Source organism: Molothrus ater, chromosome 3 (assembly GCF_012460135.2).
Source record: "Molothrus ater isolate BHLD 08-10-18 breed brown headed cowbird chromosome 3, BPBGC_Mater_1.1, whole genome shotgun sequence".
In the NCBI taxonomy this organism is placed as follows: Eukaryota; Metazoa; Chordata; class Aves; order Passeriformes; family Icteridae; genus Molothrus; species Molothrus ater.
The window spans coordinates 966,221-985,527 of record NC_050480.2 but is presented as its reverse complement, the minus strand read 5'-3'; the positions used below and the strand labels follow the sequence as shown (position 1 = coordinate 985,527).

At 45.8% G+C, this 19,307-nt stretch overlaps 1 protein-coding gene across 3 annotated transcripts in view; it reads left to right on the top strand.

The window, feature by feature from the left end:
* Positions 1-10,478, top strand: part of PLCB1 (phospholipase C beta 1) — a 330,038-nt gene extending 319,560 nt beyond the window's left edge. The window contains exon 32 of one of the 3 annotated variants that reach the window (XM_036380013.2): positions 7,153-10,478. In XM_036380013.2, coding sequence (XP_036235906.1) covers positions 7,153-7,383 — 231 coding nt within the window. In that variant the 3' untranslated portion in view covers positions 7,384-10,478. The remainder of the gene's footprint in view (positions 1-7,152) is intronic. The other 2 variants (XM_036380015.2, XM_036380016.2) reach the window with 2 other exon arrangements.
* The last annotated feature ends 8,829 nt before the right edge of the window (positions 10,479-19,307 follow it).

The following is a 19,307-nucleotide window of genomic DNA, read 5'->3' as shown; positions in this document are numbered from 1 at the left end:
TACTTCTTTAAATAATTTCTTTAAAGAAAATGCAAGAGATCTGAAATTGCTGCTAATAATACAATTGCCAGTAGGAAAAGATCACCAGTTTAGGCTTTTGCTGTAAGGACCTTCTCTAACTCAGCAGGTCTCAGCAGAGATACTGTACAGGTGAATGTGTGTTCAATATGTGTATAATCTGGGCAGCACTCATGGGGCCCACCTCAGTAATTCATTGATTGTCTAGGGAGGGTAGTAAGAGAGCTGGCAATGTTATTGAGATGAGGATTAGTGGGATTCCTAGGAAGGATGGGCTTGAAAATTGGTCAAAGAAGCTGAAGTTTATGGTCAGGTTCAGGAGGTAATGCTTGGAGCAATGGGTGGTTTGTAGAGGGGGGATTTATTGATACAAATGACAGAAGTTTGGGTTGGATAATTTAAAGAGAAAGTGAGTCAGATGCCCCAGACATTTATTTTTAATCAGTTATTGGAGCAAATGTTGGTTTACTACACAAAGGTGGCTATGAGCTGCATTATAAAGACAAGAATCCAGGAGCCGGGTGCCACTGGTTTAATGGAGGTTGCAGTTGGCAGAGGCACAGATTGGTGGAGGCCCCAGGTGACAGTCTGGTGCCTTGGCACAGCAGATACCAGAGGGACTCATTCATCTGGGGCTGGTGTAGCCGGGGAGGCAGAGCCCCTGAGCTGCAGCATGGCACATAAGGGGGGCAGTGGCTGTGCAAGGGCAGGTGCCAGGGCATGTGTCAGCCCTGCCTGGCCCCTGCCGTGCCTGCTGCTGGTTTCTGTGCAGCCTGTGGGCACGGGGGCAGAGGGGAGCAGGCAGAGCTGGGGCTGAGCCAGCAGCCCTGCTCCCAGGGAAGCAGCATGGACACCGGGGGGTGCTGAGGGCAGCCTTGTGTGAAGCACATGGGGAGCATCTCCTTCAGGCAGGGAGGCAGAGAAGGACTTGGGGATTGGTGTGCCTGGTGTCTCATGGTCTGCAAAGTTACCACTGTTGGAAATGCAGAGATGTCCTTGTCTGAGGACAGGACTCATCAACAGGAGCTTTCCAGACAGCATGAAGGCATTTCCTGCTGCTCTTCACCTGGTGCCACCTCAGCTGCCAAGTGCCCTCAGGCTCCCCTTGATGGTTCCACACTCCCACATCTCCTGAGAGAAAACCCTCTCTACCTGACTAGTTTCAGCTCAGGGTTAGCAGCGGTGTCCTTGAGCTGTATGAGGCCCAAATGTTACCATGGTTGGCACTTCCCTGGTGTCACTGGGAGCAAAGGGAGCCTTTAGGTGCTCTCTGCGCATGCAGAGGTAACTCCTTCCCCAGAACCTGCTGCTGCCAGCTGCTGCCTTAGGGCCATTCTGGTGCTGCACAGGGACTGTGGCCTGGAGGCATGAGGACATCTGAGCTGTGCTTACTCCTTTGCCTTCCCAGCAGAAATCTGCTTAGTGGAGGGAATAACATGGTCCTTAATAAGGAACTCCTACTGTTTCCAATTAAACAAAAATTGCTGCCTATAAATCACTTGATCCCTGAGCTCTGTTCCTCAATTTCACTCTCCCTGTTACTGAGCCTCCATCTGCTTTTAACAGTTCTTGTACTCATATGTCTTTTAATGCTGTATCCCTCCAGAATGGCTTTCTAATTAAGTAAGCTCTGCAAATGAAAAGCAGAGGAACAGCAGCCTTCTTGCTCTCTGTACCCTGTATCTGGGAGTCCTCCATGTGCTATTTTGGAAGCTAAATTGAGGTCGCTGACATTATGCATATTTGTTGTCTGATGCAGGCTTAAAAGCCCCAAATCCTCTATTTAAAAGTATCTTAAGGCACATGGGTCAAATATTTGCAGGAAGAAAAATAAGTATTTGTAGCTTTAGCAGATTTAGAGAAGAAGGGGAGGAGTGAGAAAGGGGCCCCAATCCCAGCCCAGTGTTGCTGTTGCAATATGGCAACACTGACCACTGAAAATATCAGTGGTGCTGGTGTTAGCAAAATAAACATTTCCCATGGCACGTGATAAGGAAGATGGGAGCTCTGCTGAACAGAAATTCCCTGCAGAGGCTGCAGCCCCCCTTTGATTAGAAATGGAGCAGTGGCTGCTTACAGCCTGTTGTCAAAATACATTCTGCTGAAATTGCACAGAAGAAACAAATGCACTTGAGTTTCTCATCAATAAAACAAAAAGCACAGGCACTGTCTATGTGGAATTAAATAATATCCTGCATGTGGGCAGTGCCAGGGTAATTATGGATACAAATGAGTACCACATTTCAACTGTGAGTAAATGCAACAATCAAATACCAAGAGTAAGTTTTTCATATATTTTGCTGCACTCTGCCTCAAGGAGAAATAACACAACTTTAAAATGTCTCACATTTGAAATCTTAACTCAAAAATTGTGAAAAAATCTTAAGCATAAAGAGTTTACTGTTGGAAATGTCAGAGATTGTTGGAGATACTGAACTATTTAGTCCTCAGAGTCTATTTTTACCTAAATTGTTGAGCCAGGATATTTGAATAATTTTCCATTCATAATTCACTGCATCATTCAGGGAAAGAAAGTCATCAGGAAAAACAAAATAAGATAAATTTAAAAGGAGATAGAACAGAAACACCAAACTCAAAAATCTGCCCTTAGAGAAAAATTCCCAGTGGAATGGAAAAACCTGAGACTTAAAAAAGTGACTTATTTGGAGTCATATTAAATCCTTGCAGTGGGAGAAATTTCTCAAACCAAATATGGCCATAATTAATGTTTTTGTTTCAACAAAACTGTGTTTTGGTGGGATTTTCACCAATGTGTATTTCACACGTAACTGAAATTGGTTGTATTTCACACATAACTTTCTCAAAATGTTTTTGGCTGAAGAGTGATTCTGGAGATGCTTTCCCAGCAGTGACCCTTGGGTCATTCCTGAGCTGCAGGTACATTTAAGAAGGTGTGTGAGCAGAGGGAGTGGCAGGGTGGGTGGGCTGGCTTTGCACCAGCTGGGCTGTGCGGGCAGCACAAGGATGCTGCCAGGTCCCAGGCGTGTGGGGACAAGGAGAAGGGCAAACACGGGGGCCCCTGAAAGGCCACTTGCTCCCAGGGTGCAGGGAGGGCAGCAGGGTGTCACACCCAGCGGTTCCCAGGGGCTGCAGGAAGGGCTGCATGTGCCTCTCCCCAGTTCCCCTTTCCCTTGGGCCGCTGGGCTGCAGCAGGGGGCGAGGTGGGAGCTGTGGGCCAGCTCTGCCCACCTCTGTCCCTGTCCCTGTCCCACATGAGTGCCCTCTTTGGGCTCTGCGGCAAACAGGGATTCATTTGATCCCCTGGCAGGCACGCAGGAGTCTGCAGGGGCTGGGTCAGGAGCATCTGAGCCCACAGCCTCTGCTGCTGCAGACAATCCTTTATTGATCACAGTCACTGCTTCTAGTGCTGCTCATTTGGGAGTTCTAATAATAACAGCTAGGTACAAAGATGAATGTAAATAGTTTTAGTCATACCATCTGTTTCCTTTCCTGAGCGTGTTTCCCTTGCTTTAAGCTGAACAACCCCAATCATTGTCCCCTCCCACATTCCAAGGAAGGGCTGCAAGGCCCTTCCCTGACCGGTGGCTCTTTTTGGGAAGCAGTTGCAGCCAAGGATGCTGAAGAGCCCTTTGAACTGGGAGGGAGCTGGGCAGCTGGCTGGCCACCAGGAGCTCTGCTCACCTGTAGAGCCCTGCTGGTGCCCTGTCCCTCAGCTCAGGGCTCTGTTGGCTGCATTTGAGGTGTGTGCTGTTTGTCCAGGGCAGATTTTGTGTAAAGCTGAGGTGAGCATCAGCTGGCATTTTTTAACTTGCACTATTGGGTAAAAATATAAAAGGCAGGAGGTGGAAGCACACATTGAAGAGCTTCTGGCCACAGCCATCAAGAGGGACTAACACATTCATCTCCTGTCCCCAAGGACCCAGTTGCCAACACCTAATGATGGCTCTGCATTTTAAAGTTTTAACTTCCCTGCCTATCAGTAAAGTACAAGGGAGTGAGATCTACCTGAACAAGAAATAGTGTCCAACTGTGGGACACTAAAGCCACACGGGGGTGACATTTGTGTTGTTTTTGTTGTGGCTTAAGGAGAGGACAGAGGATCTGTAAGAGGGCAGGCAGTGAGCTAACAGAAGGAAGAAGGTTGTTACATGGTAATGAGGACAGTGGTCCAGATAATGATCTGCCAGTCTCATTCCTCCCCCTTGTCTGACTCCAGAATCCTAACAGCAAGTGTAGGTCACCTTGTTTAGTAGCTGGGGAGCAGAGAAATTGGGGTAGGTGGACTTGTGATGGGAAGCAGCCCAAGGGAACAGCAAAGTGAGCAGGAAGGGCCCCTGGGTGGAGCCTGGTGAGCTGCTGGTGGAGCAGAGAGGTTTTTACTCACACACTAACGTGGCACCTTGTCTTGCCATCAGCCAGCCAAATGAGAGCTGTGTGTGGCTGCTGCTGCTGCTGGGAGGGCAGCTCTCCATTCATTGCCATGAACTGCAACGTCCCTGTGAAGCTACAGAATAGACAGAGCAACACAGGCTTTTTAAGAGAAAAACAGCTGCATTTCTTTAGGCCAGCTGGTGTTAAGCAGGCAACTTGTTTCTTTAGCCTTGTGTGGTAGCTCAGGGGCCAGAGAATGGATGGGATCTGAGGGGCTTGTCAGACCCTGAGCAAGGGGGAGAACTGACAGAGCCTTTGGAGTCAAAAACAAAACTAATTTTTACTGATGCAGTTTAATCAACCCTCCTTGTCTGCTGGCTGCTCCTTCTCAACTAACTTCAACCTTCTCATGATTAGATATCTCTACAGACTGTCTCTGGAGACAGAGAGGTGGCTCCAGATCCATGTCATTTCTATTAAGCACTCAGCTTAGGGGGGATTAGCCACTGGAGGTGCTTCAAGAGAATATTGGATGCAATCATTACCTAACAACATGCTTATGGCTGCACTGGGTTCACATAATGTTCACTTTCTGAGGGACTTCAAATATTTCCTTTGCTTTTAAACCTAATTAAGCAAATCAAAGTTCTGAAGGAAGTTGAGAGCCAGGAGCATTTTCCCTGACTTATGATACTGCACACCTTCTTCCGTACCTGAGGTGCCCAAAATCCACAAATGCCATGTGTGACAGTGAGGTGGGGGAATGCAGCAGCCCATCTCTGGCTTGGACACTCCTGTGCTTTTAGCAGGGCAGGTATTTAGCCATGAACTGTAACCCCAAGCACCATGAAGGCAGAACTTAATCTTTTGCCCAGGATTGAATCTTTGGTTTTGCAGTGTGAGCCAGTGAGTCCGTGCTGCCGACACTCCAGCAGTGTGGATGTGATATCATGGGGGCTGAGGAGCTCCCTGGGCAGCAGGAGTCACTCCTGGGGCTGTGGTGAGCAGGGCAGAGAGGGAGGATCATTCCAGTTTTCTCCACCAGCCACCCCATGGCACTGTTCCTCTGATGATGCCTGTACTTGTGGAAGTGTTTGCAAAATGGAGACAAAAGGAGGATCCCTTCAGAAAATTTGTATCTAGACATATAGCCAGAAAATGAAGGGGTGCAGGAAAAGAAGAAGGGTGTTATGATAATGATTAACTACCACAGTGACAACTATATACTTCTAGCTGATAAAAATATGTATTTTAGACATAGGATGTGTTTTAATGGAACCGTTTGTGCCTCAGACTTGGTTTTATCTGAGGTGGAAAACAGAGGCCAGGACATCAGGAGAATTGCCAGAAAGAAGGCAGGAAGAGAGCTTTAGCAGGGAAACCAAAAGGAAAAAGAACAGATCTTAGATCTTGAGGAAGAAAAGCAGCAGAATTTGTCTAATTAAGGAATGTAGAACTAGACCGGGTGAGCTAAGGACATTGATTTGCACATCAGGAGAAAGGAGAAGAGGCCTCACAAAAATAAAGTCAGAGATGCAGGATGAAAACCAGGACAGAAGCATGGGGAATGGGATTGGAAGGGCTCAGAGGGAGGGGCAGTGATAGAGGCACATGGTGTGTGTGGACAGGTCAAGAATGGGAAGCCTAGGATAGGACCTAAAGTTCAGGTGAAAATTTGCATTGCCTGTTGAGAGCTGTTGCAGTGGGGTGGAGGAGACCTGAAACTGCACAGGACAGACTCAGGCCTAGAGCTGAAGGATCAGAATTCCTAGCACCTTTGTCCTGGAAATCCTGGGAAAATACTTACCTGAAAACACAATTGCCTAAGAAACCATTGCAAAACTGCTGCAGCTACAGTTAGCAGAACCTGACTTCCTCTTTTTAAGAAGGTGGGTAGATGGATGGATGGATGGACGGACAGATGGAGCGGGTCTGGCTTTGGAACTCACCCCTTTTGCTTCCTGCTGTGCTCATATTGGTCATGATGAAAAAATTGGCTTTGTCTTCAGTTGAAACTTTGATACACATTAATGTTTTTCAAATAATGGATCATGCAGATCCTAATATGGGCACTAAAAACAAAGGCTGTACTAATAAATACTGGGAAAGGACCCACTGCTTCCTGAAGACTGATAGCCAGATTTCTTTCTGCATGCCTTTTGCATCCTGTTGATGATATGACACTTTTTCCCCAGTAATGTCCAAGACACATTCTGCATTAATCCGATAATGTAACTTTCCATGATCCAGCCCTAAGAAATGTAATTTGTTTTCCCTCCCTCTCTGACTCCCTTTGACAACTGACTTTTTCCTAATGGTTTCTCCAACCCAAGAAATCTGGCACAAGTTGTTTTATTGTTCTCAGAGCAACGTTTGTGGTGTGTTTGATGTGTGATTAACTACCTGAAGCTCAATGAAGGCCTTGCTCTTTCAAAGGCTTATCCGTGATCCATACTGCACCTGAACGGGGTCTTGTCAAAGCCAGTGGGAGTATGGACACCACTACAGTTAAATCCACATGAATTTGAAGGATTTGGGTACCCAAGGATGGTACCCAAAACCAGCCTTATGACTGCACGTTCCTCCAGCTTTGCAATGACTGCATGGAAATTGATAGGCACTTTGGATGTGTGGTGCTAATACGGGAAAGAAGGGAGTACGGTCTTGAATTGTGCAAAAATGCCTTGTTAATGCCCCTCCTGCCTGGTGTGGTTCTTTCCCCATCCGCTAACACTGGTCACATCAGACACACCTGAAGACAGCTTGTCTCTTTTGTTGTAGTTGCAGGTGGAACTTGATCAGGAATATCAAGACAAATTCAAAAGACTGCCTTTGGAAATTCTGGAGTTCGTACAGGAAGCCATGAAAGGGAAAATCAGTGAGGATGGAGACCACAGTTCTGCCCCCTCTTCCCTGGCCTCTGACAGTGGAAAATCAAATCATAAACCTCCACAAAGTGAGGAGGAATTGGAAGAAGATAACCAAGAAAAAGTGTTTGATACTACTTTTTAACTGCCCAAGAAACAATCAGTGCAGCGGGCGCACCATTCCCAACTGCCCGTCTCCGCTCTGCCGGGGTGAGCTGCGCCGGAGCTCCTGGGAGGCAGGAGGAATCTGCATTCAAGTGCACATTTCCCCAAAGGAACATTTTATAAAAAGTATTCTGCAAAGGTCTTCATTCTCATTCTTCATCTGATTATTGTTCTAAAGCTTAGTGCAGTTGTAATGGGAAAATTAATATGTTAACCTCCCTCTTCTCTTTATTTTTCTTCTTCTTTTTTTTTTTTTTTTTTTGGCCAGTTTACAGTGGGTAATTTTCTGGCCATGTTCACTGTTAAGAATGTTTAATGAAGACCAGTGTATTGTACAGAGAAAAGTGTGTGCAGATTTCCTTTTGGAGTGCCAGAGCAAAGTGCTCCAAACTAATAGAGATCCTGGCGAATATTACAACAGTACTTAATCATATTTGTTTCCTTCTTTATAACTGCACCTTGACAGCTGTACCATCCTTTTACATTTGCACTGAAACCTTGGATCCTTTTTAGCTCTGCAAGCACTGGTGGCTTGCTGTCTTGATATTATGTTTATCCCATGGAGAGACATATATTTGCTGCTGAAAATTCTTGGAACTGTGGGGACGAGAGGAAAAGGGAGAGAAGAACCCGCGTGGAGATTGTCGGTATCTGTGTCTGTCTGTTTGCTACACCGTGTGAGTGCATATATGTTTGTATATATATACATTTTTATATATATATATAGCTGTATGTGCACACACATCTGTCTATATACACACACAGCATGTTGCTATTTGAAGTTGATGTGGTCTCTTGGCCAAATGAAATGTTTCAGGGATCCGTGAGTAGGGAGAATCTTTCCGAGAGCTAACATCTGGGTTATACTGCTATAGAATAATCATGGAATCATAGAATTCTTTTTGTGGTGTTAGTGGTGTAAATCAAAGTAGTTTTAGAATATAAATTTGATATATATTTTGCAGACTCGAAAGTATTGATTTTAAGTATCATATTTTAAGCTTACTGAATTTGATAGGATTATAAAATGTTTAGGACTACAGTATTTGAAATCTAACAGAATCTTCCATTATTTTTAAGACTGAGGTTCAGTTTTACTAAGGTCTAAAATTTAAAAGCAAAGTATAAAAACCTGACCACTGTTATTTAAAAATGTATATTAATCTGTTTAACTGACTTGTTAAAATAAGAACAATCAAAGTTAGTGTACTGTATGATATGCATGAGAGAAGCAACAGCACATTCTGGGAAATTTCTATTAGATGACAGAGACACATTGTGAAAGTCAGGATATTTGAAAAGGTAAAGAAATGCTGTTCTGTGGATTCCCCCCCAGCAGAAATCAGAGTCACAAACCACCTCAGACAATTGGGATTGTAGCTGGGCCAGTGCACGATCCTTCCCCGCTGGTGGAGGTGCCTTGGGGCAAGGGAGAATCCCGCCCAGAAGCCCCAGGCTGGCCTGGAGACACTTGGTCCTGCAGAGTTGTGTTCTCCTGCCCACTGGGCTGGGGGCTGGGCTGGGAATAACATTCACACCCACCTTTGCAAGATCAGGGCCTTACCTAGGGCTACACGGCAATCAGAGAAAGCAATCAGTTAATAGGGAGGCATTTTAACACATCATAACAGTTGAGTTACCTTACTTCCATTCCCTCAGGAGTTTAGTACTTAAAGTAACTTATTTTATTTAAATTTAAGCAATAAAATACAAATCAAGCTTAAGTTTTCAGTTAAATAATGGTGTATATATATATAAGTTCAAATCTTGGAAAACAAACAGTATTTTGATGTTTCCTTTTTAAACTTAGAGCAGAAAGAAAGAAAAATTGCACATTGTTTGGAGATCATATTTTGAATTAAATTGTTCTGGTTTATGATGATGAAATCAGTGCACATGAAATTCAAAAATCTGACTTTCATCTTAACGCTAGGAAAGGTGACTCCTCTGCTAATCCTAGTTTTGCACTTTGAAATCAATCTTAATCACTCATTGAAAATGTAGAGTCGAGATTTAATGCTGCATTTTATAAAGTTAAAATGACGTGTTGTCTAAATTATTACGAGAATAAACTGATAGCAGTGTTCATACTAAAACTGAAGCTATTGCATTACAGAACCGTTGTACAGCGCAGGCTTTTTGGGACAGTCCTGGCTCCTCTGAACCTCGGCGCGACGTTCCCGAGCACTGCAGGGGAGCCAGGACTTCACACAGTCCTCAGAGAAACTCGGGCAAATGCCAGTTAACCTTTTATTTATATTTAATAAGAAATAAATAGACTGGTTGGGTTAAATATACTATCAGCTGTAGTCATTTTACAGTACGTTTGTATTTGACCATTTCCTGTACTCACATTTTTTTATATCTGTACAGTGCCACTTTCTGCAGGTGTAAGGTAGTGTGTGATCCTGTACATCTTGCATCGTTCAAACTATTTCAGTGAAACTGATATCATTTAATATTGATATTACTTGAACTAGAGTAAGATAATGACAAAAGGGTCTTTATGATGTGCAAGTCTTGTGCCTTTTATGTATTTGCCTTGTTCCGTGTTGAATGTGTGGAAATGCTGTATTGTGGACTTTCTGCTGTATAGAATAGAGCTGTCTATATTAAACTAGGTCGTGCACTTCAGATATCTTTACACTACTGAAAATAGCTTGGTTTTGGCAGTATAAACAGAATTTTAAAAATTCTAATGAAGGCCAGACATTTTAGACTTAACATGTTCATAATTATGTTAATTAATGCTCATGTATTAGCTAAACATTCACTGACAGATAACTAAAGGGACATCATTGCTTGCCTTTCTTTGAAATCAGTGTTGCTCTTGTACATTGTATTAATAGTGTCTGTGATTGATTAGTCCTTGATGATTTGCTTTCAGAGTAGGATGAAATATTCCAGTTAACATGTACATATTTTTTCGGTTCCTCAATCTATGATTGTTTCAGAGGCATAATTCACATTTTTGTAAAAATTCTATGCAATTTTGTGGCATGATGTTTCTTCCACTTGTAATTTTATGTGCTTACATTACAGATCCAAAGGACAAATAAAAATTTCTTAACACAAGAGCAGTTTTCTCCGTTCATTGACTCGAGAGCCTCAGTTGACTCAGGAGACCATACCCTGAGCCTTTGCTGACAGGAGGGGCAGTGCCAGGAGAAGGCAGGGAAATTTCCCTGCAAGCTTTTGTGTTCACACCAAGAACAAGAAATCGCACATGTCTGTGCTTCCAGCCCCTGCCCATGCCAGCACAATGAGCATTTGCAGCAACTCTGAAACGATGGGAAACAAAAAGCAGTGTGCAGGAGCCAATGAATTGGTAAGAAAATGTGTTGGTTTACAGTAAGGCTTTTGCAGGAGAGCTGGGACGTGATTTCCAGCCATACCAATAAACTGTCTCAACAAATGACAGCACCTGTACTTCTGTTCCACTGCCCCAGCTGTTTCACTCATCACCTTCTTTATTTCCTTTCTGCATACACAGAGCAGAGACATGATGGATTGCAAGCACTGACAGGAAGAGGGGATGATGCACTGCATGGGATGGTGCCAGAGCAGCTACTTGCACCATGTGGTGCAGCAGAGTGGACTGTGATGGACAGGCCAGACCAGATGATCTCACAGCATCTCATGGCCTTATGATCTATTGCTTTTAGTATAATGTTCTTTACTTCAAGGGTTTTTCCCCAGGAGGGCACTTTCACATATGATCACCCCAAGGCTGAGATTCCCCTCGGAAAGGCTTTCTAATGTCCTCTTAATTGCCAGGGTCAGTAAAGTAACCCTGAATGGTGATTCACCATGTGGGATGTCTCCCAGAAAACGAGTCACCTCTCTGCAAGGGTGTAAATCAGCCAAACTGTGGCATCCCAGGAGCCCTCAGCAATAAATAAACTGAAGCCAAGTGCTCTTGCAGCTCGCCACCAGCTGAGCAGAGCAGATGAAGTCCCTGGCGGGGGGCAGAGCCCGCTGTGCAGCCTGTGCTAAGATCATCTCTGACTCACAGAGTGCAGCCTCGGGGAGCAGCTGAGACAGAGCCGTGGTGTGGCGTGCACATCCCCATCCCAGTGCAGGGATCTCTGCAGAGAGCTCCTTCCTGAGCTGGGGGAAAAGCCTCTCCTGATGGGAAGGGACCTGGACAAGTAGGAAAGAGCCTGTGTTCCTCTCAGTAAGTAAATATTACCCTCTGATGGGAAGGGACCTGTACAAGTAGGAAAGAGCCTGTGTTCCTCTCAGTAAGTAAATGTTACCCTCTGCCTTTGCTTTGCCGCCACAGAGCCTCCCTCTGATGGTGCAGCCCCAGACTGCAGCCTGGCCCTCAGCAGGGCTGTTTGCTGCCCTGATCTATGGGCTGCAAGTGACCACAGAGCCCTTCATGCCACTGCTGTGTTCTGTGCCGTGCTCAGAGACCTGCAGCAGCTGCCAGGCCCGGCTGGAGAGGAGGGGAGGGAGAGCAGTCCTTCCCTGCTTCCCAGGAGAGGTTTTCCTGCACCTGTGCGAGTGCTGGGGTGGGGACCCCCGGGCAGGGCTGGGGATGGTGCAGAGTGGCACAGGCTGTCCTGTGTCACCTGTGCTGGTGCCACATGTGGAGTGGTGCCATGAAATGCCACTGGGCTGTGGCAGCCCAGCCTGTGCTCTGCAGTTGAGAAACCCTGTGCTGCCTCTGTGGCACAGGACCTGATTTAGCTGGGTGCATGAGAGTGTTCACCAGTGCGTGGCTCCTACATCTTGCTGCTGTTAGCTCCTTTTATTATATTAGGGGTCTAGAAATAGGAAGAAAACACCCTGGTATTGCCTTGGTAGCAAGAAAATAATTGCTCTGCTTTCCCCAGGGAAATCCAGCTTTGGGCATTTGTTCTCCCTTTCCATAAAAAGCAACTGTTTTCTATTGCCATAATTTAAAACCTGTATCTCTTTTAAATTTCTGTTCCCTCAGACCAGTGACAGACTGGGGAGCTGTGATAACTTTCTTGAGTCAAGGTAACTAATGAGAGGGAAATTATCTGGCTCTCCATGGAAATGCTGCTGTTCTCAGCTATTGGAGGAAAGCTGCAACTCCTCACCTCATAGTGGGACTGGCTGTGGCCAGGGGATGCCAGTGGTGCCAGAAGGGGTCCAGGGCACAGGCACAGGCATTTGCTGGTAGTAAAACGTGCAGCACACAGTGGTAAAAATCTTGTAGTTTACCTGGCCCTGCTTCAGTATGCATTAAGGTGAATTTGACACAATTATCATTGTCTTGCTTCATGGAGCTAACAGAGTTAAACACCTCTTTTCTCCACATTCACTGAGATCGCTGCAGCAAAGCCCTCTTTGTCAAAACACAGCTCTACCTTAAAACAGTTGTATGAAACCCAGCACCTGAGCTGCATGTGAAGTGAGGGGATTGTTTCTGCACAAACGATGGCTGCTGCAGGTTGGTGCCTCCCTCGGGCCGCACGTTCCTCTCCCAGCCCTTGCCATCTGCTGGCACTAGCTGCCGCTCTGCAGCAGCCTGGCAGGCACCAGCAGGGAGCCAGGGCAGCCTGGGCAGATCCACATCCCACTCGTGCCTCTGCCTGCGTGGCTGTTTCCAGCTCAGTCCCGAAATGCAGGAGAACTGTCTGATGTTTGATCTCTGCTTGCAATGCCGATGCACACTGCACATCCTGTTTCTTCCCTGCTCACTTGGTTTCTCAGCACTCTGGAGCACTGCCAAAAGTAAAGGGCCAGCTCCACAAAATAACACTTGCAGCTTTTTGTTCCAGAAGGCAAGTTCTTCAATATTTCTTAAAGAAACTCAAAGGGTGTTTCTTGAGCAGTCTGTCTAATCCAATGCACACAGCACAGTGCTCTTGATCCCCTGTTAACTCCAAAGCAATTAGTACCCAGTGTTGTGAGCTCTTTGTGCCACAAACTTCTTCAAGTGTCAGAATTCAGTAGCCAGGTGTTAATATTGATTTTAGCCTATGTGGAATAAAGAGTGAAAAATCCAATAGTGTTTTTATGAAGAGCCGTTTCATACTTTCATAATAGATATCATAAAATTCCATCAATTACTGGGGTCTCTTCAGGGGACCTAATTATTCTGCTATGCATACCTAGTCTGAAAACTTAATAATATCTCCAGATGCTGCCAAAAGTCCTTTGGAGGTCTTACATTCCACGAGGGAACCCTCTGCTCTGTTTGTTTTTTTTTTTCTTTCTTTTAAATGAACTATCAAATATTCAGTGAGGGAGATGAACTGGAAAGCCTGCATTCACACAAATTCAGGGTGGTATTGTTCCTGTAAGGCAGGGAGGGAGAGGGGGTGTTTATTTTATTTTTTAATAATTAGATCATCTGGGATTTGCCTTAGGTCAGCTGTGTAATGGAGACTGCCCAGTGTCACACGCTCAAGGAGCTGCAGATAGATCCCTCCATTGCTGGAGGAATTGTCAGTGCTGTAGCAATTAATGGGCAGTTTGGGGTTGCTTTTTAGGGGGGAGAGGTTATCCTAGCAGAAGGTGAATGCCAACAGAAGCAAAGTTATTTCAGTGACTCCTTCTGTGAAGGCAACAAGATCCTGGGGGAGCACTGGGAATTTTATACATGGACTGCTTGATGAATGCCCAGCAGAGCAGCAGGTTCCAGCCCAGCACAAAAGCATTCTGAATGGTTGTGATCACACTGGTGAGGTGTTCCTGGGCTGTTTCCCCTCTTTCAGAGCTCCAGGCCCCAAGGCCTGTTGCAGCCTGTGGCACTGTGTGTCAGAGGGAAGCAGGAGTGGTGCAAGCTCCCAGCACAAAAGGCAGCCCTCAGCCCTCTGCAGAAGGGGACGTGTGGCCCATGGGAAGACAAACCAGAGCCACAGAACAAGCTCCCATCTTCCCATTTTCACATCCAGATGGCTGTTATGAAACAAGGAAACACGATGTGCCTGAGTGTGTCTGAGAGGACAAAACCACACTGGTGGAGCATGCTAATCCCTCCTTGTCTGAACCCCAACTCCTCTTGGGTGCATTACTCATCCCTGAGGCTCTCCAAAGAACCAGATTTTCCTTTAGATGTCTGATTTTGCTGAAAGATCTGAGAAATGCTCAAGGGCATAAATTATTCTTTTCATAGCCTGTGATAATGTATGATTCTTAAATTGCCACCAGATCTGCCTCCTTCAGATAGTGGAATGAAAATAATGCTGTGCTTGCCCTGAGCCAGGAGAGGATCTGGTCCAAACCACGTCGTCTTCCAGCAACCCAGCAGCATCGTGGATGCAGATGGTGGGGATGCAGGGACAAATGCAAGGGTTGGAGGATCAGAATTCAATATCAGGCACTCAAATTAATTTCTTATTTCAGGCCTCAGAATTGGGACCAGGTTTGTAGGGATGCTGAGTCTGTCAGTATGGTGTAAATCAGACTTGTACACTGCAGGGTGATGGAGCACTGGTGTCCAGTAGGACAGGAGGTGGTTTCTTCCTCCGTACTACCACCCACTCAAAACCTAAGCTGGGACATTCATAAGGCCTCCCTTAAATAAAAGCTTCATTTTCATTTGTAATTATAAGAATTATCCCCACTAATATTTCTGGTGCCTACAGCAGTTACCAGTTGCATGCTTGCAACCTTCCTTGACCAGCAGCAGATGTGGGACCATTGTGAGCTGTGAAAGGGAAACTGTTTTCACATAACTCAAGGAGATGATACTTGCAAAAAAATCAATCAACATTATAGCACCTGCAGTAAAATCAGAGTTAGCAACCCCAAATCAGTGAAGGCTGCAAAACCACCAACACAGGGAGCTATAGAAGACAGGTAATTGATTTAAAGCATGCAGTATTTATATAAAATGGGGGGGGGAACCAGTCAGAGGATGTTTCTACACAACCATTTTGGGTTTTCTGGCTAGCATTCCTTACCAGCAGAAATACAGGCATCAGCCAACAGCGCCTGATCCTGCTTTTCCTGGCAAAACTGCAATTTGCCACAAGTTACAGCGGGATTGGGACTCGTCTTACAATGCAACCCCTCCATTTCCCAGGCAGCTTTCTATGGGAGCCACACTGTGCCTTTGATTGCAGATGGAGCCCATCCAGGCACGCTGACAGCCAGGCACTCGTGATCACGGTGGCTGCACCCGGGCTAAATCCCTGCTCTCCCTACAGGAGACTTGTAAGGCAAGGCATCAACACACAGTTTAGGCACAGGTCTGCCAAGACCCTTCCTACTGCCACAAGGATATTTCTGCCATATGTGAGCCAAAAAAAAAAGCCATATTAATTTAATAGTGGAGGAGACTTCTACCACACTCATTTATTGTAACTGATGAAAAGGCTGTAATGCAAATCGTTGTGCCAAGCTGCCTGTGCTAGCCAACATTTTGGCCTGTTACATTCCTATCTAGGCAGCTTTTAATTATTAATCATTTCAAGTGTTTTGAGGTTGAATTGCCATGGATTTTAACTGCTGGGTTATCATGGACATTAAACACTGAGCCCAAGTGCCAGTGTGAGGGTGTTGGCGGTGATCTCGCACCGCTACTTCTGGCTGTGGGTGGCTGCAGAGGATGACAGCTGAAATTGCAAATGTGAGAAACTCCCAAATGTGTATCCATGTGAGACAGGCCCTGTGGGCTGACATCTCTGCATTGCTATCCATTACAGTAACTGATTCTTAGCCAGTGTCCTAGGTTCAAACAAAACTAAAGCTTCTGCTTTTCCCACGTTCACTGGTAGAGGTTTCAGGATGTGTGCGATCATTCCCAAGAGTTTATTGTTGTTGGCCAAGCAGGACTTTCCATGGATAAGAGAAGATACAACTGGAAACAGACAGCTCCTCGTTCAACACTGATTCCAATCATGTGGGATAATTTCAAATGGATCTCAGTGTGAGTGAGCAATGATCATGTGCCCATACCCTGAGACAGTGACTGATCTGAAAAATGATACATCCATGTAACCCTGGGATCAGAAGTGTTGGCTTCTTATATTTCCAACTATTTGCAAAGCTGAACAACTCCAGCTCTAGCAACTATTGATAGCATATGATCATTTCAAAAGAGAAAGATTTTGCAAGTCTTTTATACATGCATTAATATTAAATCCTCTGGAAAATTTCAAAATGTGACTTTGCACCGAGTCCCCTGTGACAAGACATCACCCATGAGAAAGAATGAGAAGGGAGAATGCAGCTCAGCAAAGCTGACAGTTTAAACATCCCCAGAGAAAAATATAACCAAGGAAATTATTTTTGTGTATGTGCCGGGCTTGGGGGAGGAGGCTGGGTTTATTTTATTAAGCAAATGACCCATGGCACTTCTGCAAAGAAGAAGGCAGATTTTAGACAGCAAAACTGTGCATCTTACTTGGAATCAGTGGTCTGTGAAGACTGTTGGAAGTTACCACTTTTAAAAGATGCCTGTCCTGTGTTCAGTCCAGCTAAACAGCTTGGGCAGTCAACCCTGGGACTTCAATGGATGGATGGATGTTGTCAGGAAGAAAAGAGCCTGGACTTATCTACAGAGACTTGGAACATTTGGGGCAAGTGTTCCAAATTAAGAAAGAAAACATTCCATGATTTACGTCAAAACTATAAAAATAAGCGTTTTGCACAGCTCATGCTCTGACCGAAGTCAGCATCCAAAACATGCAAAAATCACTTTTAATTACTCCAGCTCATGACAAATGAAATTCTCCTCGGTGTTCCACAGCTGAAATATCTGTCTTGTCCTGATTTTTTCCTGTAACCATTCCCAGACACAAGAGGTTCAGAACAATGCCATGATATCCATGACAGAGGATGCAGGAGAGGGGGAAGGGAGAAAGCAAAAGCATTATTTGTAGTTCTTACAATATTAATACAGTAATATTAATGTATACTATGAGCCTCCCACAAAGCTCCAGCTCAGCCTGTGGCCCTAGAGGACTGGTGCTGCCTTAGAAACATGGGGACAAAAAGGCAAGGAAGGGACAATTGGTGTGTAAAGGGATGAAAGAGGGTGGGTATGTCAGTCTGGGTGGTACTTAGAGCTCCTCTAAGCTGCCAGTGAGGATTCTCCTGCCAGCAGCACTTGGGTGTTGCTCCTCAGGCTGAAAACTTTCCTTTTGCTGCAAGGGCTCCTCCACAAGAAGTGCCAGGTGCAGAGAGAAGCCCTTGAAGGCATTCCCTTGGCAGAAGGGTGATGCTGATTGGGAGTACAGCACCAGTTTGCAGTGTTCTGCCTAAGAGAAAAGGCACTTCAGCCAGGGGAATAATTTGCAGTAACAAGGGTGAAAGCTAAACTTTGCGGGATAGCTCTTGTCAAACAAAAAGGTACCAAAGTCAGAGTGAATTTCTGAAATACCTGTCAGGCATTTCTTCTGGGTAGGGCTCCATAACACACACTCACTTCACAAGCCATTTGTTTTGCCTTACAAACTGTCACTGTTGAGCTGATGCCACCAGAAGCTGGAAGGAAATGTGACTGGAGCTCCTCCATCAGCACTTCTAATTTCCTTCCCCAAGGTGGGAGGAGTGGCACACGGAGAGAAAACTTGTGTGTGTGTGTATCCATGGAGAACGCCAACGAGGCAACACAAATGAGCAGGATTGTTTATGCTGGGCCATCAGATGGTGTTGCTACCAAGTACTATGTGTGATTAGAAGAGGAAAAAAAAAAAGAAACTTTATACTGAATTTTTGGTGCTAGAGTGGCTGGGTGTATCTGCTGTTGGATTAGGAAGATGCATTCCTAGCACCCACAGGTGTGCAGAGCAAAGGCCTCTCCTGGTGACCAGGGTGCTGCTGCAGGCTCCTGAAGGAGCAGAGCAGTGGGAACATGGCTGGGGTCCCAGCAGGGCTGCTCTGCTCGTACCAGCCTGAGTGCACGACTCTATTTGCTGTAGCAGAGGTGACTCCAGGAGTCTCATGCTCTTCTGAGGGCTGCTGGGTTTTCATATGAGGTAAACCTTGGTCTGTACAATCCAACACTCCATTACACCAAGAAATGCACCTGCATTCCCCAAATCCCTCACTGACATGCACAGCAAGCAGCACCTTGGACCTTGTGCCAGTGGCCCCTGGGGCAGGAAATCACTGTAGTATCCCCATGATCAGCCCTGCTTTGTGTGGATGCAGAGCCACACCTTACCTCTGAGCACAGCTAGTGAATCCTTAGAAAGATATAAGTGGCTTTGGCTTTTCCCTAAGAAAGGCAGCTCGAGGAAGGGCTGCTCATCCCTTCACCTCAGCTGGGCTGAGATCTTCATGCTTGTATGAAAAATGAATCTGGGGGAGAGGGCTGCTGTGAAATAAACATCAGATGTGACAACCACACAGACTTAGGAGAAATAGCGGTTTGGGGTGAACAATAACTGACTGTGGCCAAAGAAAGAGGCAGGGGAAGAACCCATTGCAGATCTTCATTGGCATCCCATCCTCTTCTGCAGTGAAAGCTGGCATATTGCAGGACAGATGATTTCCCTGCCTGGTTTTTTATAGTGCTTTACACTTCCCAGGAGTTGTTTCTATATGACTGTAATAGAGCTGTCAAAATAACAGCTTGTGGTGGAGGATGCAGTCACACCTCTTGGCTCCATGCTGCCCTTGTGCAGCACCTGCTTCCAGGGAATGGCTGCAGGACCAGGCCAAATGAAGGTGACACTGCCTGTGGGTGCAGGACATGGCTCAGGGCTCCTTTGGCTGACCTCCCCAGCAGAGCCCTGGCCTCAGGCCTCCCCAGCCTTTTGCACTGTTAGCCTGGCCCCAGCCATGTCTCCTTTGCCCCATGACCTGTAGAAGGTCCTTTGCACCTTCCAGCCCCAAGTTCTGCATCCTGCCCTTCCTGCCCAGCATTTCTGATCCAACCACACTGCAGGCAACACATGGAGCACAGTCACACACAGCCAGCTTGATGATGGGGGGTTTTGGCAAGTACTATTCTACTGCAGCTGGACAGGG